The sequence below is a fragment of the Rutilus rutilus genome, assembly GCF_951802725.1.
Source record: "Rutilus rutilus genome assembly, chromosome: 8".
NCBI classification, from domain to species: Eukaryota; Metazoa; Chordata; class Actinopteri; order Cypriniformes; family Leuciscidae; genus Rutilus; species Rutilus rutilus.
The window spans coordinates 9,163,090-9,187,471 of record NC_140222.1 but is presented as its reverse complement, the minus strand read 5'-3'; the positions used below and the strand labels follow the sequence as shown (position 1 = coordinate 9,187,471).

General features: G+C 36.2%; 1 protein-coding gene and 1 long non-coding RNA gene across 3 annotated transcripts; both read left to right on the top strand.

Annotated features, from left to right (window-relative positions):
* The first annotated feature begins 2,219 nt into the window (after nt 1–2,219).
* On the top strand, nt 2,220–3,696 carry LOC311296058. Its single transcript, XR_014628471.1, has 2 exons — nt 2,220–2,301; nt 2,901–3,696. It is a non-coding gene; the product is annotated as an uncharacterized lncRNA (long non-coding RNA).
* Nucleotides 3,697–5,624: 1,928 nt separating this feature from the next.
* On the top strand, nt 5,625–22,472 carry LOC311294620 (uncharacterized protein). 2 transcript variants are annotated; one of them, XM_084415576.1, is made up of 6 exons: nt 5,625–6,086; nt 16,011–16,406; nt 20,440–20,466; nt 20,647–20,766; nt 20,862–20,902; nt 21,329–22,472. In XM_084415576.1, exons 1-6 carry the CDS (start codon nt 6,038–6,040, stop codon nt 21,374–21,376), a joined length of 681 nt encoding a protein of 226 aa, XP_084271702.1. In that variant the 5' UTR covers nt 5,625–6,037; the 3' UTR covers nt 21,377–22,472. The 2 variants fall into 2 exon arrangements, with proteins under 2 accessions (XP_084271702.1, XP_084271701.1); XM_084415575.1 differs by having other exon boundaries at nt 20,859–20,902; nt 21,329–22,466.
* The last annotated feature ends 1,910 nt before the right edge of the window (nt 22,473–24,382 follow it).

The window sequence follows — 24,382 nt, the reverse complement described above, 5'->3', positions numbered from 1 at the left end:
GAAAAGTGTGTTTTTTTGGCAATGTTGTGTAATATGGCACATGCAACAATGTCACAGACCCTGTCAGGTGTGCAACCCTCAGACTTTTCAGACACTGAAATCTTCCCTTTAGTTAGCCAAATTGTGTGCCCTTGTCCTGGAGCTGCATTGTAACTGGTTTGGGTCAGGGAATGGGGTCATACAACACCTGTCTGCAGGCAGGAACATGTCATAATCACCTATAAAAAAAATGCAGTTCTGTTAGGATCAGCTAACAGAGTTAGCTATCAGCTAAGTGTATGTAATACAGTGAGCTTGATATTTAATTGTGGAACTTTTCAAATAATGTGCATAAATGTGAATCTCTGAAAATGCTTAAGTCATGCACAGATCCTGGCCATTTTGCTTTCACATTTGTGATATGGAAGATTTTAGTCAACTGCCTTTTTTTATATATATATATATATATATATATATATATATATATATATATATATATATATATATATACTGTATATAATATTACTAATCTGGAATATTAAGAATCACAATTGTAACTGGGCTGCACATTTACATTTTGAACCTCCTTTCTGTTCACATAATCCCCTTCATTGAGGCCTTGATGGCAGTCTATAGCCTATAGTCTACCAATAACGTTAGTGAAGCCTGAGTGACATATACTGTAATCGGCATGCATGGTCATGATTGCATGATCTTCATAAATTATGATAGCCAAAAAAAAAAAAAAAATCCTTTAAAAAAAAAGGCTTTACAACATTGGGTCTAAAGTGGCTTGGAAATGCCACAAAAAAAAACTAAAACTGTTTTTTAAACCTAAAAGCGCCAGTTTAACTCCGAATGACACGACAGACAGCACTTTCCATCAAATTCTCCGCATCTCCAATAGTGTAAAGGAAAGAGCCACTCGCAAATAATCTTAGGGCAATGCAAACAGTTTGTGCTGTAGTTAAAGCCCGACTCCGACAAATCGAAAATAAATGTGCGTTTCCAACAAATGAATAATGTAAACGACAATCTCACGAGTCACGAGAAAAAAATATCTCAGAAAGTGCACTATCGCGCTGCGCTGGACTTCCCGTATCCGCTTATAAAGCCGCAGTCTAATCCTGTTAACATGAAATAAACCTGCTCCCGAGCAGGTTTAAGATTGCGCACCTGTTGCTATGACAGCAAGTCCAGGATGAGCATCGAAGAACCAAACAATCCAAGATCATGCCAAACCCAGCAAACATTGGTCCGACGGCAACGTCGTGTCCCTGGCCAAAAATAGTCGCGGTATGACGGCATAAATCGGTAAAAATATGTAACACAGAACATTTCCTAAAAATGCATTCAGATACATGTGTGCATGTCTACAGTTATCTGAGGTTGCATGTATAATTGTTATTTTGACTTTTAGCTACGTGTAGTTCAATATATACCATGTTGTGTTTCGGGTGAGAGAGGACGTCACCATGGCGACGTCTTTTACACGTGCATTTATAGTCCATCATGACCCTCTATGAAAATACTGACCTATAAAGCCCTAAATGGTTTAGCTCCCGTGTATTTAACGGAACTTCTATCGCCCTACAATCCATCGCGCTCTTTAAGATCACTAAATTCGAGGCTTCTGGTCATTCCTAGGATATCTAAGTCCACTAAAGGAGGGAGAGCTTTTTCACATTTAGCTCCTAAACTCTGGAATGGCCTTCCTGATATTGTTCGAGGCTCAGACTCGCTGTCCCAGTTTAAAACTAGATTAAAGACGCATCTCTTCAGCCAGGCATTCACATAATACTTACATTTTATACTACAGTTGAATCAGATTGAATGCATTAATATTGCGAACAGCAGCTACGCTAATTATTTCCCATATGCTTTTCTGTTGTTATCTCGGGACGCTAAATACAGATCGTCAGCTCCAGTTTGTATCCAGCCTCTCATGGAAACTACAGATTCTCCAACACCCGTGCAGAGACGACTCGGCGCCTATGAAGAGACGACCCGACGCGGGCGATGTTTATGCCCTAAATCAATACATGATTAACTAACTGTATTTCTCTATGTACATTTCTGAAATGCACTTTCTGTAAAGCTGCTTTGAAACAATATGTATTGTGAAAAGCGCTATACAAATAAATTTGAATTGAATTGAATTGAATCTCCCGACATTACCAAATCCCGCGATAGGTTAGATTATCTCACGAGATGTTAACGCGTTTTCCTTTTCCCCATAGACTTCACTCCGGAACACTGAAGTTTGAACAACCACGAAGAGAGGAGGAATTGAGGCCCATATTATTAAAAATCTACTGTTGGGTACGTACATTTTGTATTATTAGATTCACGTGCTAGAGTTTTACTTGTTTGACATGAATGAACCGAAAGAAATGATGCCCCACATTGTCAACTGAAATTGGCTAACTGAGTTTGGCTAAAATTAGCTAGTAGGCTAAAAGTTGCTTTGAACTTATACAACGGTATACCATAGTATAAAGTATGTTTAATGATACAGTCAAAGTTATTACTGTAAATTATTAATGTAGCCTTTTGAGAGTTTCTTTCAGAAAGTAAATTATCTGAAGTAGAATGAAATGTTTAGCTGGATTTGAGCATGTATGTTTTCAGTAACTGCTTTAAAAATATTTTGTAATTTTAGAATAGCTAAACATGTCTATTCAGGGGACATCACAGCCCACCTGTCTTTATCAGAAATGTCCTGTTCACTTTCTCACTGTTACACACCTAGTTAAGGGTCTTTCTCAAGGGCACCACAGTGGTATTGAAGAGGCAGGGGACAAATGCTGTTTTGAATTTAGCTGAAGACCATAAAAATATTTTGAAAATAAGTGCATGTCATTTACCTCAAATTTTTAATTTTCATTTATTTTAAAAAGAAATATATTCTCTTCCCTTAGATGCTGTGAAGAGGTGGAGCCCACATGCTACAGACTCTGAAACTGATGCAGCAATGGCAGAACACCTGAAACACACTCCAGGAAGAGCTGGGGGTGGTGGATACAAAAAATGAGCCAAACAATGTGTTTAAGGGATAGTTCACCCAAAAATGAAAATTGTCATCATTTACTCAACCTCATGTTTCAAATCTGCATACCTTTCTATGCTAAACACAAAGATGTTTAGAAGAATGTTTGTAACCAAGCAGATGTCGCTTCCCATTAATAATAATTTTTTCTCCAATAATGGTAGTCAGTGGATGCTCTATTTGCTTGGTTACAAACATTCTTCAAAATATCTTCTTTTGTGTTCAGCAGAAGAAAGAAACTCATACAGGTTTGGAATTTGGTGAGTAAATTACATAATTTTCATTTTTGGGTGAACTATCTTTATATAATAATTCAGTATTTTGCTATTGGTATTTAGTTTGGTTAACAAATCGAGAGCTTAGAATTATAAGGTTCTATCTCCGTTTATTGTAGTTTATTGAGGATCAAAGTTTTTAAACTCGGTTTATGTTTTGTGAGATGGAACCCTTTATTTTATTAATAACTACTAACAAAATATTTTTTTTACAAAAATAACACCACACAGGCATTAATAAACACCTAATGAATCAGATTATCAAAAACTCAATTTCGACCAAAAGTGGAGATAGAACCTTAAAATTCTAAGCTCACGAAATGTTAAACATTGAAAAAAATAAAGAGAAATTTTGGCTGTTCAAGATCAATAAAATGTTGTGCTTAATCAGAACATGCTTCTTTATTGCTTATATCCACAAATAATGTGTTATTGTTTTTGATGTACACGTGATTAAAACGTTTTATTGACATTCAGGTCTGACTGGACCAATTTTGGACCTTTTTAGAACCTTTGTCAAGATGTGTAGGCTAAACCTCAAGACTTGATTGTCTTTCAAGATGTTACACAATAGGTGTGTGATTATTTTATATGCAGGCTTATACACTTAAATTATGCAGCAACACATTTAAACACATATGACGACGCATTTAGACGTCCAGGGACGCGCAGAAGAGACGTGGAATTCACGGCCAGAAGAGACGTGGAATTCACGGCCAGAAGAGACGTGGAATTCACGGCCAGAAAAGACGTCGGTTCAACTTCCATTTTGGAACTATTTTTCAACCATGACGGGACGTCTCGGACGGACGTCTTTTCAACGGTCATTAAACGTCCAAATGTTTGCTGGGAATCGCCAACAATCAAATCCAGCTAACTGAGTTAGCGACGTACGAAGAACGAGCCCCAGAAACAAACAAAACAAAAACTCTTCTAGCACGTGTGTTTCCCTGTGTCAGCTGTGTTGTCGATGCCTCGACAGAAAAGAAAGTGCAGAGCGCGAAAGCACCAAAGTGACTGAAGGATTGCCATAAAGCAGTATCTCTGGTCGTACGATGTGTATGACGTCATTGACACTTTAAAAGACTTTCTAAAGCAAATGAGTGACTCTAAAAAATCTAACACCCAGCAATGTGTAATTTCTTTGCATCTCCTTTCGAATACAATATTCAAATTACTAGACAAAAAATTATATGGATTCAGCCTCGGCTTCCGCCTCATCACAAAAATAGAATATTTTCTAACATTATAAATGTCTTTACTGTAACTTTTGATCAGTTTAACTCATCATTGATGAATAAAAGTATTGATTTATTTTATTTCTTTAAAGTTCTTACAGGCCCCAAACTTTTGAAAGGTATAGTGTTTAATGCTACAAAAGCTTTAGATTTCAGATATGCTGTTCTTTTGAACTTTCTATTCATCATAGCATCATGAAATAAAAATGTAAATAACTGTTTTCAACATTGATAATAATCATAAATGTTTCTTGAGCATCAAATCATCATATTATAATGATTTCTGAAGGATCATGTGACACTGAAGACTGGAGTAATGATGCTGAAAATTCAGCTTTGATCACAGGAATAAATTACACTTTACTGTATATTCACATAGAAAACAGATTATTTAAATTGGAATAATATTTCACAATATGACTGTTTTTGTTTAGCCTGGGTTTCCCCATACTGCCTTGCTCGCAGCGCGATTTTATTCACAAATGAGACTTGGTCTGACGTTAGCCAGGCTAGTTTTTGTTTGTATTTTTAATCAAATAAATGCAGCCTTGGTGAGCAGAAGAAACTTCTTTTAAAAACATGAGCCCAAACTTTTGAACAGTAGTGTATATGTTTTTGCATTGTGGTTAAACATATATTTAAACGACAAACTGTTTTGACATTTTTTTTTCTTCTGTATAGTAGATAAAGTAACAATATATATATATATATATATATATATATATATATATATATATATATATATATATATATATATATATATATGTATTTACATTGGAGAGTGCTGTTTTTTGCACATATGATTTTAATTTGTTATAAATGTTATACAGATTTAAACAAGCCAGTCTCCCACTTTCCCAGACCGGGTTCTTTTTTAATTTTGTCTGACCAAACCAGATAGCGATAGACAGATTTTATTATGAAAAGGTTTTTTTTTTTTTTTTATCAAACTAAATTAGCCTGTTAAATAGACAGCTCAAATATTTACACATGTACACACGAATCGACTTTCTCCTGTCGCAGTCTGCTGTAGTTTCTGCAGGTCTTGATTGACAGACGCCTCGTCCAATCAGCGGTCAGTATTCCATTCGCCTTACCTTTGCCGTTTGGTCTGTTGTGTTTACTTGCTATTTTGTTTTCAGATTTGTCGTTTTATTGTCTGATTTATTATTTTGTTTTCGGGATTGCTATTGTGTTTTACAACTTTTTTTTTTTTTTTTTTTTGGTTTAGTCTTTCTATTGCGTTTATAAATATGTTGTTTTGTTATCGGATTTGTTATTTTGTTTTTGGAATTGTGATTTCTTTGTTTCGCACTTCTCGGCCACCGTACACCTGAACTAGTCCATCCGTCATAAAAACCGGAAAAACATATTTATTTTGACACGTAACCACCACCACCATGTAATCACTGCAACAAACCAGCATGATTTGTTATTAACACTACTCGCTCCCCTTTGTCGACTGAGAAGAGGAAAACCAGCTCGAGAGTGAAAACATGAAAGCAAACTGTTTTGTGTTCACTGTATTGTGTGTTATCGTGGCTGGTACGTATTGTATTTACAGAGCTGTATTTATGCTTGTCCTGGACGCTCGATGCCAGTGACGATGCTTCAGTCTGTTTATTTATCTAACAAGTAAGCAATTGCAAATGTTTGTGACTGACTTTATTTGCCCACTGGAAAATTGTGCGGGCCGAAAGCGGCCCGATTAAGGCTAAAACAATCGGCCGATCCTCGGCATGAATCTAGGTCCGATTGCTCTGCGAGCGCTCGGTTTTAACGCGGCCCGATTGCGGAACCCCGAGTGAGAGGACATAAGCTCGCCTCCAATCCCGTTCCTTATTTGGGCTTATTTTAACTTTGATTTCCATTCATATCAGGTTAATACTAAAATTGCTTAGCAGCCGTTATTTATGCAAGATAAACAGAAAGTAAAACAGCACAAGGAAGACAGGTTTCATGTTTAATGCATTTTTTATTAGACCACACTACAAAAATAGGATAAACACACTTTTTAATAACAGATTTGAATAGAATAGAAATAATATCACAGCATTAATGTAGAATCAAGGAGTTCAAATACAACTTTCCATTATCAACATTTTTTACTTTGAAACATTTAATTCTGGCCCACTGCGTTTAGTTGTCTATGCACACACACTTTTTAATAACAGATTTGATTTGAATTGAAAAGAATAGAATATAAATAATATCACAGCATTAATGTAGAATCAAGGAGTTCAAATACCAACATTTTTAACTTTGAAACATTTAATTCTGGCCCACTGCGTTTGAGTTGTCTACGCACACACTTTTTAATAACAGATTTGATTTGAATTGAAAAGAATAGAATAGAATAGAATAGAATAGAATAGAATAGAAATATCACAGCATTAATGTAGAATCAAGGAGTTCAAATACCATTTTCTAATATCAAAATTTTTAACTTTGAAACATTTAATTCTGGCCCACCGCGTTGTTGAGTTGTCTGCCTGTTTGCCCTCTGGCTTCGGCCAGCATCCCTCTCAGAGGCTAGCCACAGCCACCTGGTGATGAGCAGCTCTGTTTCCTCTTCTGTAGAATCTTTGGTCAGGGCATTGCGGCGGACTGCATCTGAGAAAAACACAAGATAGAAGAGGGCAGCATGACCACGTGATGTTACTCAGCAACCACCAAAACTTCATTTGGATGCAGGGCTCTACACTTACATTTCTTTTTAATTTAAAAAGTTTAGGAGCACAGTCAAAAATTTAGGAGCACCTTCTGATCAATGACAAATTGACCTACCCATTAAAAGGCGATATTTAATCAAATTACTTGCAGGGGCTTTTTTTTTTTTTTTTTTAGCGCATATTCTTAACTAAATCACAGCCTTTGTGATTTCATGATAGCACTATGCTATATTATGATTGTAAATGGTTTTAAATAGATCGCGTAGCCTTAGAAAACGGTGTAATAATGTTATTCATGGATTCTCGTCTGTGGAATGCGCCACTTCCGGTATTTTGCCGGTTACTCAACACGGGTAAATTGCAATTGAGGTTTATTTTAAATCAAGTACTCGACTTTAATCGAGGAATCGTTACAGCCCTAGTTTCAATGGAGGGTGCACCCATAGAATCTGATCAGGTCAGTCGCACTGTTGCTCCTAAATACTTTGTCACTGTCACACCTAGGCATGTGCCGGTATTCGGTAATGCGATAAATCGCGGTAATGAATATGCACGATATTGTTATCGCGGGCACTTCAAAATACCGCGAAAAATAATAATCCGAATTTAGATTTTTAGAACGCGCATTATAGCTTATTTTCCATCAACCGCTTAAACAAACACTGCGTATATGCTGTGCGAAACACGTGCGCACTCTGATGTAAACAATCGCCACGTGTATAAGCATGCGGCCGGTGCGCACTTCTAGTCTAATGTAAACAGTCCTCACATGGAGAAGCAGCATGGTGGAAGGAGGAACGCCGCCACCTACAGTCTATGGCCGCCGCCGATCTATCCGGATCCATCCCGCTTCTAAAAGCAGAGCTGCCAACTCGACGCATTCAGCGCGAGACTCTTCACACGCTCACGCCACACATCCGTTTTCTCACGCAGAGAAAAATCGCGGAGCAAAGAGGACACGAAGACTGACAAACAAGACAGAGCAGGTTACTTTTGATATGAAACAGAACAATTGTGTCACATAACGTTACATTTAAACCATTTAATGACCAGCAGCATGTTAGATGACTAAAACAAATAGATAAAGAGGAGTATTTTGCTGAATATGTGCACTGCACTTTTTTACATATTTATTATATTTTTACTTGTGTCATTACATAATTGTTATAATGAAAACCACATTATATTTGATTTAATTAGTTATTTGTAACCTTTAATAATACCAGCTGATAGGGCTCTATATGGTTACATAGCATTTTGTGAGATTTTTTTTCATGAGAAAAAAATAACATGTGGGCTATCTACTGTAGCCTTCCTAATATTTATCCAAAATTAGTCAATATTGAATCAAGATTTAAATCAAATCCCAAGTATTGAATTGAAATCGTTAAATTTGTGTTAAGCAATAGAAACAGTAGCCTACCAGTCATTGTACCATGTAATCATTGTAACATGTTGTCACTAAACTTAATAAAGTTCAGTTTAGTTACCAAATGTTTTGACAATCACAATTACACCTTGTGATGCAAGTTTTATTTATTTTTTACACCACCCCCCAATCCATCTGTTTCTCATGTGCAATTAAAATATCGTGATAATACCGTATACCGTGATAAAAGCTCACTCAATTAATCGCAGCATGAAAATGTGATACCGGCACATGCCTAGTCACACCCAGTAAAAAAAAAAAAAAGTCGCACTGTAGAGCCCTGGGATGTCACCACAGTGCAGTTATCCAGAACTGACACTCACCCAGAACCACACTTTTAATGAGTCTCGCCAGCGAAGTGTTCATTGCTCTTTTCAGGACCCAGCCCACAGTGTCTTTAAGAGTCATGCCTCCGACCATTCCAAGAAGAACAGTCTGAAACAAAGACATGTAACTCGTTAGTTATTTAAGGAATATAGCATGAGTGAGAGTGGGGACTGACTTTTAGGAATGATCTGATTAATGCATAATTTATCTCACCAAATTCTTCTTCTCCTCTGGATTCTTTAATGTCTCCTCCAAACATTGTAGCTCCTAAATAGTTGAAAGTGGGAGGCCAAAATGTGTTGGGTCTGGCGTGAAGTCTGGAACTGCTGGAGATTTGTAGGAGCTGCATCAGGATGAGCAACTGCTGCTCTCTGATAGAATCAAGCTGGATGAGGATCTCCTTAGCAATTGCTGTAAGACACAAGAAAAAGCAGGCATAACAGATTAGTAGCAAAACATTGTACGTAGATATGTCAGAGTAAACCGAGAGAGATCACTTTGTAGAATTCCTACCTGTAGACACAGCCTCCTGAGAAGACTTGGTGTTGAGACTCCATGGTCTTCCATGGTGTTGTTTTCCATGGTTGTGTTGACATTTCTGCCTTTATAACTGAGGGGATTATAATCAGAGGAAGGTTAAGTTTAAAATAAAAATGTTGAATGTAATATATTTTTCTCCTGGTCAATATTTAAAAAAAATATCAATATTATCGCCGATATGAAACGCTTACATCATGATACAGTTTGCCCAGCCCTAGGGTAACTAATAAACTTTTCAAACCTGTCTGTACAGACCGCATTTAGCCAAAGGTAATGTTGATGTTAGCTATAAAGTGCGATTTCAGTTTGCGCCATAAAAGTACAATTAGAGGCCAATTCACACCGCAGACAAACGCCAGCAAACACCACCAAAAAAAGTCACCAACAAAAGTTGGCCGTTGTATTCAGAATGTTATGAAAAATAAGTGTCATGTTCACACTGCCCCAACAGACAGACACCGACAAACTCAAGCACCCACGGAAAAACACGAGATATTCATTCATTTTAACCAATACAAGTAAAAGATTGCAGCTTTCAGACACAACTTTCTTCTCGTTTTATATTGTTAAATGTCGAGAGTGCATCTGTTACAGGCCCCTGTGCAAAAGGCCATTAAATGCACTTCACGACGTCATGTCACAGCATTCACAAAATGGCGGACGGTCTGCACATAGATCTTCACAACCCAGAACATTAATACACAAAATATTTGCAGCATGAACGAATGACAGGACTCGTGTGCATATTAAGTTGTTGTATCATACCTGTAAAAACAGGAGCGAACGTGTCAGCGTAATCATAATCCCCAGCAACTGTGAGGTCGCCGGTGTTGTGCCGAATTTCGACTCCCTGCCAAATTATTACCCCCCTCGTTGAAGTCAGTACCTGATTGCCTAATCCTAACCCCACCCCTAATCCTAACCCCTCCCCCACAACTAATCTAAACCTACCAATAGGCTATAGCCGTTTCTCAATACCAAGTACGCAAAGTTCGGACTTGAGTCCTTGGTAGTTCGGACTGACAAGTTCGACTCAGGAGAACGAACTCCCGAGGACGGGAGGACACAAGTCCGATAATTCTGAAATGGAACAGCAGCGTACTTGATAGTGTCACTCATGCAGCTCGCTCTGGCTACTCCGGTTATCTCTTTATAGGCTATACAAAATATGTTATAAACCACCTTTGCCTCTTTTCATTTTCATTTAAATAAAACTTTAACATAATGGCCACACAAATGTGGTTCAGGCAACGCAATTGATTATCTTAACTGCATATTTACAACAACACGAAATATAAAGCACAACCCTGACTCTTTGTTTTCATTTTAAAAATATGATGAATAAAAACATTATAATATTGATCATTAAAACGAACATTTAGCAAAAAGAGACAGGGTTGTGTCATATGTATGTGAAGAGAATGTAGGCAACATGTAGGCTATAATAAAATATTTTATGTTTTAAATATATATAAAATAAAATGGCATAACCTTTTTTTTTGTTAAATGTCAGTTTTAATGATCAATAATAGCCATTCTAAAAGTATAAGTAGCCTAAAAGGTATAAGAAGCTATACAATAATAAAGCAAACGATTCAGTCAAACATAAGTCAGCTCTCTAGGCTACATCGTTAAAGTTAAATAGACTAACGTTAAATAGAGTTATGAAACTTCACTTTGCCCTCAGCTAAAACGTTTTGCCAGGGAACAAATTATACATTAATAAGACAAATAAAATAAATAAATCGCCTGTTGGATATACAGAAGACGATTTATATCTCATGTTAAACCACTAGACTGGAGACATCCGAGCCAGCGGCAAGTCAGCAGCAGTAGCCGAGGAAAGATTGTTCTCGGCGGGGTACGAGCGCCGCGCGTCCGATTGCCTGGTTCTCACAACTCCGAAAACGTCAGATCAAATTTTCAAATAGGTGCTATCTTTATAAATAAACCAAATATTTGAGCTTTAAACAACTACATTCTCGCCTGAAATACTCTTAAAACTACATTTCATGACACAATTATAGCAGTATTTTTAAATTACACGGGGTTTCTCCTCTGCTATTGACGCTTGCTGGTTGGTGTGCGATGCATTCTGGGATACCTGGCTGTCTCGAGTTCGCACAAGTCACCTCTCGATGCATCCTCGATAAAAGGGGCGGATCAAGAACACATCCGGGGATTCGAACTGGACTTGGCTAGATGTGAACTTTGAATTGGAACAGTACTAGGGCAGCGACTGATGACGTTTCACAAGTCCACAAGAACACAAGTACAGACAAGTTCGCATATTGAGAAACGGCTTATGCCTAGTTCACACTACATGATTTTAAGCCCGATTTAAGCCCGATTTGCAAGTTAACGAGCTCGCCGACAGGTCAGGCTGTAATCGCGTGCAAATCTGCGGGTGATCCGCGCTCGCCAATCTTTGAGTGTGAAATACTTAACGACGCATCAAAACCCCTCGCTGACACATCGCCGACGCCAGAAAAATATCTAGCATGCCAAATATCTGGAATTGTCGGCCGACTCGATAGCCTGTGGTGTCACGTGTCGCGACGAGCAACAGCCAATGGTCATCTTGTTATGATATTACAAAAGCCCTTTGTATTTGTAACCATCGTTGCCAAACCACAACAGGCAGCTGCTTTTTCATTATAATGTTTTACTCACTTCCAAATCTCTATCTGACAGACAATCCCTGCTGCCCGCGTGTGCTTATCCATCCGTTCACCCATATTCTTTTTTTTTTCTTTCGGGGTTCTAAACAGATCATTGCACAAACAATATAGGCCTATATATATATATATATATATATATATATATGGGGTGTGCGTGTGCCGGTTTCAGAATTGGTGTGACGGTTATGACTTGAGTCAAATGACATAACTCATTGGTTATTATATTGCCTATTTCCTTTTTATTTTATAAATAGGCCTACGTGCAATTGGTTGATGAAACATTTATTAAAATTAAGATACAATTTGTACAAAACGAAATTCGTTTTAAATAAATTATTTCTACAAAGCAAAGTGGTAAAAATCATGTCTCACGATTTACAAAACAAAACTTCATTAAGTGGTAAAAACCCAATATAGCATCTTATGATCCTATCTTTTATTACAATTGTTTTTGAGCTAAAATGTAATACACATCATATATACACACTGTATATGTTTCTTTTATCAAACATGTTTGGGGCCAGTCAAGGGGTAATTAAACTGCACGATCAGTTATCGGTAATGATATTGTTTATTATTGCAAATGTTTATTGCTAATGTTTATTATTGGAAATGTTTTTCATTTGTTTAATAAATCTCATAATGATGGCACATCACTATATCATAGTCATAGCTTTTATTTCTATCTCAAATGATTGAAAGAATCAATTACAGTTGGAAACGTATAGACCAATAATAACACAGACTGTCAACAATTGTTTTTAATTAGTATTTAAACATTCTCTATAATAGAAAAGATAGAAATTTAAAAATATTTTAATAACACGTTTTTTTGCGGTTATAGAGTTCTAATGACGGTGCTCAACTATATATATATATATATATATATATATATATATATATATATATATATATACCAACAATTTTGTCCCGCCGTCCATTTGCCATTGGAATGCGCCAAGACTTGTTGTCAGCTCCTGTAGTGTGTAAGCCCCTGTTGCAGAAGATTTACGTAGTGTCACATAGTCTGAACACCACAACGACTTCAAGACTCCAGAGCAAGTCATGTAGTCTGAACAGCACAGCGATCTGCCGACGTTTAAAGTTGTGTAGTGTGAACTAGGCATTATGTCAAACGTCGCATGACGAAACCGGAAACCTGGTCTCATCGCATCCGCTTGTCATAGAAAGTGTTAACAGCCGTATGAACTGATGCCGATATCTATGGAATTTTAAGGTAATCAGCTAACCTACCTATCTCACTTTGTTATTGGCTTTTTATTCTATTTAAATATCTAAACGTTAGTGTGAAGATTTTTTTTTTTTTTACTTTTAAATATCGATCTTCACATGCGAGGGACATTGGTTATGATCATCTTTGCTCGCTCCTTTTAAGTTATCTTGAGTAAAACAGTAAAAAAATGTATGAAGCACATACAAAAGACCTGAACCGGAAGCGATGCGTTCTGTTTTCCGGTTTCGTAATGCGGCGTTCGACACATACCCTATACTAGGGGGGTAAAAATTTGGCGGGGGTAGAAATTCGGCACGACACCGGCGCAGCTGCTCCTCTAACGTTATAAGAGTCCTCAGTTCATTTTCATAATAAGAGTCCCGATCTCACTCAGCAACAGACATGACCCAGCTTTCAGCAGACCAAAGTCCCACATCATTCCTATATTTACATAAGTAAAATAAATATTTTCTTACAGAATCAAAATGTGCACATACTTTAGGACAAAACGTGTTTGTTGGCGTTTGTCTGTGCGGTATGAATTGGCCTTAAGCCAGCTAACATTTGTTCCACTTTATTTTCTTCCACAGATCAAAGACTGTGCTCGTAAATATCATTCACGTAAATTGCATTCAATAAAAATGGTGTCTATAGCCTAGCGACTAATTCTTTGCCAACTAGCAGAACGAAAATATGATCTGCTAGCGCAAAAACACCGCAGCTAACGTTAGTCAACATTAGCTTCGTTCGCGCCATAAAAGTAGCTTCATATTACCCCCATTTGCACTACTTTACTCAGACAAAAATTTGATATTGTTGTCCTAATCTTTCTTTTCGTTTCATCTAGGGAAGCACTGTCAAATGAACATGAACAAAGTTTAAACGGATCGATAATAATCAACATTTAATCAGCAACAGTTCGAAATATGTAGGTCGACGTAACTCGATTGAAACAATGCTCGGCATGAAATGTTGATGCTTTTTAAGGAAATTGAACACAAGACTTACCTCAAGTTCACTGTAATGACGCAGGATCGAAAAGGGATGATTTTAAGTCAGGCGTTGAGTTTTATCTCACCGAAAGTGAGACACGTCATGCGTGCTGACGCTTGCTGCAGCAACTGTTGAAATCGGCTTCATACTGGTAAACGCATCTGAGCCGAGCGCCCAGAGTTTAACCGTCACTGCTGGTAAACATTTGAAATAGCAAGTAAAATGAATTTGAGACTCAGTGTTGCTAACAAGACGTTGTGCATGTAGGCTACCCATCCCATCAACCCAAGTAAACACAGGATAGCTACATCTTAAAAATTATGTTGGCCGGTAGAAACATATTTTGGCCGGCATTTTGTTTCTGTTACCCACCATTGGTAAACGAGCCAAAAGTTAACAAAGTTGTATAATTAGATGCCTGCCTGCAGGTGGCAAAGTGACTTGGCCTTATTGCGGTTGCCACTACTCAGCCGATGCGCGACTGACTGCAATCACCGTGACTGTGCGAGTGATGTCAAGCGCCCATGCATGTTTAAAATACACGTAAAGAATCTTCATGACAACTAAATATTTTTGCTATGGTTATAAATATTAAAGAATGCTCTGTGCAAAATGACACTCGACGAGTATAACGAATACAGTCAGGAGTTTACGTCAATTTTAAAATAATTTTTGTTAATTATTGCTACATTAAAACCATCCTTGATTTAACCTAAGCCGAGACATTTCCAGAAGTGGTCCAGATCATACAGAAGCTAGAGCCGAGTTACCAGTTACGGTGAACATGAATCGGCCCAGTGCTTTACAGCCGTAACAAAAATGCATGTGCCAGAGCGAGCTGCGGGCCACAATCGGCCCGGTTAACACACGCCGATGCCGAGTCTAACCCCTCATTTACACTGCAGCACACGTGTGCGGTGCATTACGTCTGCGACAAGGTTTTATTCCGTCCTCCACGCGGTGCCAACTCACACCAGGAGCATTTCAGAAGCGGAGCGACTGGATGCGCAAGACCACGTGATTTGCCTGTCTGATGTGGTTTTTCTTGATTTTGGGGGTTTCTACCTTACAGTCTATGCTTTCTACCAAGGATATATTGGTGTGCAATACAACTGGGAGTCTGCACATGGTGTTTATTTTGAAATTGACAGTGTTTTTTTACTTTTATTTTGTATTTCCGATGTTGTGACTAATGATATAGTTTTGCTCTCTGTCCTGCTTTGTAAATGTGCACAGTGTGCAATATTTTTTCAATCTTTATTCTGTTCATCAAAACATAAAAAACACATATTCCACCTTTCTAATAATAGCCTAATAATAATAATAAGAAGAAATGTTTCTTCAGCAGCAAATGAGCATATTAGCTATTAGTTCTGAAGAATCATGTGACAATGAAGACTTGAGTAAAAGGGAAAAAAATACCTTTTAAAATACATTAAAATAGAAAAGAGTTGAAATTGTATTGATATTTCACAATAATACTCTTTTTACTGTATTTTTGATCAGTCGTGATGAGCATAAGACCTTTATGGATCTCATCCTTTAGTGTCCTAAAAAAAGTAGTCTAGCCTAACTGTATATTTGTGTCTCCAGGTATTTTTGGTGATACAGATGAAGAGTCAGCGGTGGAGGGAGAGTCTTTCACGCTACGCACTGATACTAAAAAACAGCCACAGGATACAGTGCTGTGGAATTATGAAGATTTTCACATTGCTCAGATCAATAGAGATCCCAGTATGAGCTGTGTATACGATGGTCCTGATGGAAGATTCAAAAACAGACTGGAGGTGGACTATGAGACCGGATTTATGACCATCGAAAACATCAGACTTGAAGATGCTGGACGTTATGAAGCAGAGACCATCCGAAGCAAAAGTTCAGGTAGAAGCCAAAAAATGAACAGAATCGGCAAGTGTGATAGTAAAAAAAACATCCCAAAAATCCAAGGCATGGGCAGTTCCACAAAAATAATCGATCTGTCCGTCACTGGTGAGTCACTCAATTTAATTTACCCACTCAGTTTTACTTCCTAAGAATGTTTCCGTAATGTTCCCCGTAAGTTATAAAAACGTTATTTCTGAATGTCTTTAGAATTTTCAAAATGTCCAGTTTCTTAGACGTTGTATAAATGTCCTTGTTTGGTTATAAGCACATTATTCAAACGTTATTAGATTTCAATCCCAATTCCAATTCCAATCTCATTATAATTGTTCCAAAAACGCTATTCAAAACGTTTATTAGAACATTCCAGTTTCTTATATTAACGTTCTAAGAACGTTATGCAAAAAAAAAATTACTCTTTCATTATATTAATGTTGTCTTAGTGTTTTTTAAGATTATGAAAAATCTAAATCTTATTACAACATTCCATTCGAATCCACTATCCACTAATACACTAAGAATGTTATGAAACTTTCAAGACTTAACAAAATACAATCTAGAAATAATACAATGGTAAGCTAAAAAAAAAAAACATGTAAAACAAGTGGTCAATGAAGTACATGGAAGTAGCAAGGGAACAATACACCATTATAAAAGTAAGTTTTAAATCATAAAGATATTACTTTTCAAGTTCTTTTAAAATAGACATTTCTTAAGTTGAGTCAAGACTGAAAAACTGAAATGAACAATAAAAGTAATTCTAAATGTAGTATGGATTTCAAAACAATGTGTATGACATCAATGACATATGTACAAAGAATCAATTCAATAAATTTCATTTAAATTACTCATATATATGAGTATATATATATAAAATTAAATATATATCATATATATATTAAATTATTAATGTAAGGACATATTAATGTAATATTACAATAAAGCATCAAAATTTAAAGTTTTAATATATTCAGTCTTGTTCTAATATCAAACTAAATATCGAATTAAAGCATCTTCAAAATTCTAATTACAGCAACAAAACTCAAACCAATTAAGAATTTTAGAACTTTAAACTAAATTTTAAGATCTTAAGAGAGAATTCAATTTAAATGTGTGGTGAATTACAAAACATTTGTGTTGCAGAATGATCTAGAAACACGTAGAACAAGAGAGTTAAAAAAAGTTATGAACATCGCGTGGGGTTCAGATACTGGGCCATCAGACAGGAGAGAATCTCGAGACAATCTCAGGAGATACTGTGGGGAGAAAACAAGACAGTGTTGTATTCATTTATATTAATATGTGGTGAGATTTAGAATAAAAGCACTGGGATGCTTCATAATAATTAACTGCATTATTCTACATGTCTGTGTTTATAGCTTTCCAAATAGTGGGAGGGATTTTGATTTGTTCTATAGAGTCGGCAGTCTTAAAGGTACATTGTGTAATATTTAGGAGGATCTGTTGACAGAAATTCAATATCATATACATAACTATGTTTTCAGTGGTGTATAAAGACCTTACTTAATGAACCGTTATGTTTTTTATTACCTTAGAGTGAGCCATTTCTATCTACCACACACGTCTCCTTACATCGACATGTTTCTACAGTGGCCCTAAACGGACAAACGCGTTTCGTCACTATGTTGTTCTTCGTGCAAAGAAGCTAGCTAAAGTCAGCCAGTAAAACACTGACACAATCAAATAACAACAACAAACAACATTGAACAAGTAACAATAATATTCGCAATAACATATCGTTTTACTGAATAATTAAGTAAACTTAATTTCTTCATTTATCTTTGTTAAGAAACATCATTGCTTAAAGGAGAACTCCGGTCAATTTTAACATTGAGCTCATTTTTTTGTACATTTGGAGTGCTGTCAATACAGAGAACAACGACAAAAATCGGTGTTGCCTACACCGAGTTATTCTATTTTTAAAATTTGCACCCTATTGACTTCAATGGGGCAAGTAGTAAGCCTGCTTTTTAGCCTCTTAACATCCTTTAAGTGTCATTACAAGTGCACAGAAAATGTGAGTGATTCCTTCCGAGTGAACACGGGTGGATCTGACTGCAGTAGATGTTAGAGATATTAATAAAAATGAAGTTAATTCAGCCAGCGCTCATACCTTTGTTTACATCCTGTTTTCGGTGGAAGGCCATAGTAATCGATTGTCGAGTTCACGCGCATAGGTTTAGTACCTATGATCACGCGCGTGAACTCGACAATCGATTACTATGGCCTTCCACCAAAAACAGGATGTAAACAAAGGTATGAGCGCTGGCTGAATTAACTTCATTTTTATTAATATCTCTAACATCTACTGCAGTCAGATCCACCCGTGTTCACTCGGAAGGAATCACTCACATTTTCTGTGCACTTGTAATGACACTTAAAGGATGTTAAGAGGCTAAAAAGCAGGCTTACTACTTGCCCCATTGAAGTCAATAGGGTGCAAATTTTAAAAATAGAATAACTCGGTGTAGGCAACACCGATTTTTGTCGTTGTTCTCTGTATTGACAGCACTCCAAATGTACAAAAAAATGAGCTCAATGTTAAAATTGACCGGAGTTCTCCTTTAACTGGCTACTCTCTGCTGTCTCAGACGACGACATCACTTCCTGTCGGCCACCGTAACTTCTGTTGGGTGCAATTCACAACCTCACCACTAGATTCCGCTAGAAATTACACACTGCACCTTTAAGATATCAATGAGATAGTTTTAACAGAAAAAAATATTACTTAAAAATCACCAACATGAATTATGTAAGGGTTAATGCCTGACGAGGTGTCCATTATCAGGTTTTAATGGACGACGGCGAGGCGTGCGCGTCGGACGGTTGCCTCCGCTGAAGTCCATTAAAACCTGATAATGGACACCTCGAAGGGCATTAACCCACTTATACCATGGTTACTTACGAAAGAAAGAAATATTTAATCAATTAATAATCCTTTAATGTGTTTTAGAGTAAAAATCGTGAGGGTTTTTATTTATTAATTCGAGCGCACTATTTAATATCTCCCGTATACAGGCGTTGCCAAGCAACGTGGCCACAGCGACCCGACCGCAGCAGTTGATCAGTGAGTCAGCGCAATCATTTAGAACTGTCATCAGGCAAATTGACGGGACGCCTTTCCTAGGTGTCCATTATCACTTTTTAACGGACACCCTGCAGCCAATCAGAATCGAGTATTCACCCAGACCATGGTATAAAGCTGCATATTTTTATGCTCTAGAATGCTTTGACCCGATTCCGCAGTGCATGATCCCTAAGGGAACGTCTGCCAATTCCACCAATTATAATATAATTTGATAAATAAAAAAATAAAAAAACATTTGGTGAATTGCAGAATTCAGGAAGGTATTGGCACACTTCACATGTAATAACTCATTAGGAACCTACCAGAAGCTTTGGAACATGAAAAAAAAAAACTTTTAGGTGAATTACAGTAATGTTTTTTTAATAAAAAACAAATTGTGTACTGTGCATACAGGGATCTATTGGCACAATTTCACCTGTAGTAAGTCAGTCTGGTTACTAGGAATGTACAACCTTTGAAACATGATAAAAGAAAGAAAAAAAAAAACTTTTGTTATATTACAGAAATTGTTTCCTAAAAATAATTGTTTGCTGTAAATACATTGGAAAAAAGTCACCTGTAGTACTGTAAGTCAGTCTTACCAATACAATCAAGCTTTTGATTTTGAACATGTCTGCTTTTGAATGGAAAGTCATTTTAATTAATACAAATAAGTTTTCACCACTTGAAGGAATTGGCAGACGTTCCCTATTAGGGAAGGGAGCTCGTCAAAGCATTTTAGAGTAAAAATGATTTTGAATTAATAAATGGATATACCATACAATGGTTAGCTACTGTTAAAACTAATCGTGGTGTTGATATATTTTTTAGACTGCTGACCCAAAGCTTGTGTACTCTTCTTCTACACTCAAAAGTATCAACCTTTTCTTCACAAAAAGAGTACTTTAGGGCTGATGTAAAAGTCCAGTGGATCTCCAAAAAGTAGCAGAGTAACAATGAAAGTGACATAGGTGTTTGTATATTTGCAATGTACTATTGAAAAAGGGAATTTATTTCAAATACAATAAAGTAAACTTTTTTTTTGTCCACTAGGGCAACTAAAGGAAGAACTACATGAGGGTGAGTAAATGATGACAGAATTTTAATCTTTGGGTGAATAATCCCTTTAATAAAGGAATAAATCTTCATGCCTTCACTTTGGACCTGTAATGATCTCTATACATTAGAGAATATATCCAATGAAAATGTTAAAAACTCACTGTCAGACTGACTCGCACAATAATGACTGTCTTACTTTAGCTGATCCAGGTTCAGGTCCGTCTGCTGGTGCTGTAGCAGGAGTAGTTGTTGTTCTGCTGGTGTCTATAGCTGTAGCTGTTGCTGGTGTGATTTACTATCGCTGCAGGAGCTCCAGAAAGGGTAAGCATCACATACAGTTACTATATTGAGATGAAAACACATTTATTGTGCAAAATTTGTGTTTAAATGTGTGTGTGATTTGTTTTACAAAGCAGACAGGGAGAACGAAACAAATAAGGGTCTTTTGGGAAATAAGGTAAGATACTGTAGTATGTCATTGTACTGTAGAAAACTGGATGTAAGATGTTTGGTTTAATGTGTGTGTGTGTGTGTGTGTGTGTGTGTGTGTGTGTGTGTGTGTGTGTGTGTGTGTGTGTGTGTGTGTGTGTGTGTGTGTGTGTGTGTTCACGAAAGAGTGAACTATATACTCATATAGCAAGGCCTCACTGGCCCAGGATTTAAAGGGATTTTAGAGAATAATGAAAAATACTAAAATAATAGTATTTATTGTAATTCATTTGAACTATTTGCAAATAGCCTAATATTTAAAAAAAAGCACACATTGACTCTAAATCAAACGCCTAATATGTGACAGATGTGCTGATTTTCCGAGTTTCTATAACCATAAATGATGCTGTTCATTTATCTCATTTTATGATCTGATTTTCTTGCTTTATTACAGGAGAAAGATGAAGTTAGCGTGGCCTGTGAGAACCCCACAACAAATTGAAATTGAAATTATGTAAAAACATTTCCATTTTACCCAAATAGGACAATGAACTGTTACTGAGCACAAACATAATGAAATGCTTTACAGCCCACATCGATTAATAAAGCCCCTACCTTTACCTTTTGTGTAATTAAACCTGTTGCTGGAGGCATATGTTAGATGTGGTTATGACTGGTTATGCTTAAAACTATTATTTATTACTTCAACTTTGTTTGATTTTAATTATTTGATAGTTTCACATTTGATTCAGCAGAGGCTTTTTATACAAAGTGTATAAGGTTGGTTGTGGGCTAGTTAAGTTTGATTGGAGGTTTGTTTTTAGATGTCTCTTGAAGGTTCATGGTTTCTTGATCATGAACATTTGTAACTGTTATATTTTGGCAAATGGGTGGCAAACTTTTTTATACATTTTCCTATAGATTTGCTTACACGCCACTGAGGGGGTGGAGCTTTAGCTAATTTTGTCAAATCATGAGTCAAATCATACCATTTCATATAAAAGTGCCAATTCATAAACACATTGAGTTTTCTAATGTTATATCAGGGATGGAAGTAACTACTTGAATTACAGCTATTCTACTGCTATAGAGCATAATGGCTAGGTTTTCTCAGGTCCATTTTCTCTGGAAGGCAACTGATTTATAGCAATTCTGATTAAACCTTTCAAGCCATACTTAAGCTCTGAAGTTATCAGTTGATGGTATATTCCTCTGTTAAAGCTGCCATGCATTAGTTTAGTGTCATTAAAAACCCATTTAACAGTAACGTTCTGCTTTAACTGTGAGACAAGAATGGAGAAAATGATTGTGAAAAAATATTTCCAGAACCAAACTTTGCTGAGAAATTAGTCTATCACTGCTGTTGAACTGTGTTGTCTTTGTAACATGTTTTAAAATACTGATAAGTCCAGATTTTTATTTTATTTTTAATTGTCTGTTTTCTGAATTCTCTGATTGAGCACTGTTTCTGCATTTTGAACTTTTTTCTAAGTAATATATGTATATAAACCTTGCTGCATTTTATAAGTTTATTTTTATTGTTTTTATGTAACACTTTAAACTTTATTTTGCTTTAAATAAAAAAAATATATATTTTCAAATAGGCTGAAGCAGGTGGTTTTTTTTTTCAAAGATGACGATAAACATAGAGCTTTATTAATTAAGTCACTCCTTTCTTTTGAAAAGCAAAACATAGCCTCCAAAATCACTTGCAATGTGTCAGAAAAACTCATACTTACTGCTGTCCTGTGTAGAGCATTATCAGTTTACTGCTGTGTTAACTTGCAGAGGAATCATGTAGGCCTATTGATAAAGACTGCTAAAGTGATGAGGTGACGTGAAAATTAGTTTTCATTAGTCATTTCAAAAAGTCTTATGAAAAGTCTACTGTAGTGACACACCAAACCGACACCAGAGAACCAGTGCTGATGAAAGCCGACTGTGTTGTCGTCTGTGTCGGGGGGAGAGCTGCACTTGAACACACCGAGAGAACTAGCCGACTGTCGACTAATATTAATAAGATTTGTTTGTTAATAGGCTATCTTCATTACCTAGAGATATAGTTAAACAAAAAGTAGTCAAAACACATCTAACAGAACATAAGTTGTTTATTTTTTATAACATTATGTGCTATTTTTTTTTAGTTAACGAAATGTCAATCTTTGTTTTTATAACAGAAGATAGGCTACAATACAATACAAAAATCTTCATGATACAGTGCAATCGTCACATGTGTAACGGATTGTCACCTCAAAAACAGTCTGGTGGAATAAATATATGTTTCGCATCTTAATTTAAACTTTATTATTTTATGAGTAATTATTAGTAATAAACTATAATTCAACTAATTCAATGTTAAGAGGATACTAATTACTAAGTAAATAATGTACATGTATTGATTAGAGTTGCCATAGACTAAAGATCTTTCTAATTGACTACTAGTCATTAATTTAAGCAATTAATCGATTAATCGCACGTTTATATTAATTTCTGCTTAAATACTGGGTGCATGGAGTATATAGCCAATTCCACATAAATCTTGCCGCAAAACACCGGCAAAAGTAGGCTAATGATAATTAATGTGTCTGAAAATATATAAAAATATAAAGTATTTTAATTGTTTATTAACAAACTAGTGTTTTAACATATCTCCATACATTTCTGCTGTAAAGTGGATGTGCATTTAGAGAGAAATGCACCTTTCATACGGACAGGATTACATAATCAGTTATTTGCTTTCGATTCCAATTCTTCCGTTGTTGGACATTTCAAGCTTTATAAAGGTATATTTCTCATGTCTGTGAGGCTAGTCTATAGGCTACGCTGTGTTTCAGTTCATTTTTGAGACGCACTCTCTTTCACGGAGACCATGAGAGCGCGTCCTCTTTGTTTTCTTTCATTTTAAAAGCACAACATTTTCTTGTTATTGTGAGTTTACACAAATAAAAGTAGTCGAATGATGTATTATTATTTTCTGTATGACGAGAAATTATGGAGTATTTAAAGTTGTTTGTTGATATAGGAAACTGTTGATGGGTTGTTGTAGTCCTTAAAAAACGATTTCTTTAAAAGCAAATATCTTCCTTTGCTTTGAGCTTTGAGGATTGTAACTTTGCAGATGTTGTTTATTATTTCTTTATAATAATGGGTTTCTATGGGAAGAAAACGCTGTTCATATTCTGGGCTCATCTGCTTTTCATACATGGTTTATTAAAGGTGTGTACAGAATTTCATCTTTATGACTGTCTTATAGCCTATTAAGCCACATTAAGCATTTTCTTTAAGGGTTTTCTGGGAGAAAAACCCTTACGGTGTAATTAGACGCAATACGTTTGTATTCTTGATTTATCTGCTATTCTAGGCTACATATGCTTTATTAATAAGGTGTTGTATACAGAATTTGATCTTTTGACATGAATGTCCATTGGGGGCTGCTTCTATTTGCTTCAGCTTTTTGAACATAGAAGTATGATAAAGAAGGACTGGAACACAGCCCAGTAAGAGAGCC

Excerpts from the sequence above, each read along its gene's own strand:
- LOC311294620 (XM_084415575.1), top strand. The coding sequence starts at position 6,038 with ATGAAAGCAAACTGTTTTGTGTTCACTGTATTGTGTGTTATCGTGGCT. Across the intron at positions 6,087-16,010 it reads ATTGTGTGTTATCGTGGCTG|GTATTTTTGGTGATACAGAT; the intron begins GTACGTATTGTA and ends TTGTGTCTCCAG. Across the intron at positions 20,467-20,646 it reads AAAGGAAGAACTACATGAGG|CTGATCCAGGTTCAGGTCCG; the intron begins GTGAGTAAATGA and ends GTCTTACTTTAG.